At 37.5% G+C, this 1123-nt stretch overlaps 1 protein-coding gene across 1 annotated transcript; it reads left to right on the top strand.

Annotated features, from left to right (window-relative positions):
* Positions 1-6: 6 nt before the first annotated feature.
* On the top strand, positions 7-828 carry LOC111386866 (probable serine/threonine-protein kinase PBL4). The gene is made up of 2 exons (XM_023011352.1): positions 7-130; positions 232-828. The coding sequence occupies exons 1-2, from the start codon at positions 88-90 to the stop codon at positions 525-527; spliced, it is 339 nt and encodes a 112-aa protein (XP_022867120.1). The 5' UTR covers positions 7-87; the 3' UTR covers positions 528-828.
* Positions 829-1123: the final 295 nt, after the last annotated feature.

Genomic DNA, 1123 nt, shown 5'->3' with positions numbered 1-1123 from the left:
GGGCAGGACTTCAATGCCAAGTTGTCTGACTTCGGTCTTGCTAGAGATGGGCCACCTGATGATAGGACTCATGTGACCACTATAATTATGGGTACACAAGGCTACGCTGCACCGGAATACATTGCTACAGGTTTGGCTCGACAAAAAAAATACTTCTTCTCAATTCCTATTGCACTTCAAAATCAAATTATCAATAATGAAGCAAATATTGATCTCCTTGCTGAAAAACAGGCCATTTGACGGAAAAGTGTGATGTATATGGCTTTGGGATTGTTCTGCTGGAATTACTATCTGGCCGTCGGGTTATTGATAGATCTACCAGTAAAGAACAATTCCTGGTGGATTGGGCAAGACCATATTTGTCCGAGGAGAAAGAAGTGTATCGAGTAGTGGACACCAAATTGAAGGGCCAGTACCCTCTGGAAGGAGCAGTTATTGTTTCAAATCTTGTTTTGCAGTGCATAAGTAGTAATCCCAAAAGCAGGCCACGTATGTCGGAGGTTTTAGCCACATTGGAACAACTCTGAGGTTCACATGAAACAAAAAATCAAGATTCTTCTAAATCTGCTGTCAATAATGAAGACATCGTCAAAATCTGAATATGACACCTTTGGAGTCTCTGAATATTGCATGGAAAGTGTGTATGGTGTAACACAAATAAGTTGGATTTAGTTATTGGCAAAATCTTCTCTTATTATTTCTAGCGCGTGCCTTCCTCAATTATGTTACAAATTTTCGGTGTTAGTTTGTCGTATATCTATTAACTCCAACCACATATTTGATAAGTTGAATCGGACATGACTAACATACATATGGGATTTTTGTGTATCCTCTACTTGTTGTGGCCTGTCTATCTATTATGTCGTGCTACACATGCCTTCGAATTTTTTGACAGGCAAACTTAGCCATTATCAAGATTGAAATACACCTTAATTAAATGCCTTAAATATGAAGAATCCATGTATCAACCGCATTATCATCTCTACACTTTTATACTAATTCCCGGATTTACTATGCGCTCTAAACCTAAAACCCATCTCTCAACTTGTAATAAATTCACAAAATCTTTGAATTATTGGCCAAGTAATTCAAAGTATTAAGATTCATAATTAAAATCAACACA

Source organism: Olea europaea, unplaced genomic scaffold (genome assembly GCF_002742605.1).
Source record: "Olea europaea var. sylvestris unplaced genomic scaffold, O_europaea_v1 scaffold37475, whole genome shotgun sequence".
NCBI classification, from domain to species: Eukaryota; Viridiplantae; Streptophyta; class Magnoliopsida; order Lamiales; family Oleaceae; genus Olea; species Olea europaea.
The sequence above is the reverse complement of the archived record's forward strand: the minus strand, read 5'-3'. Positions and strand labels throughout refer to the sequence as shown.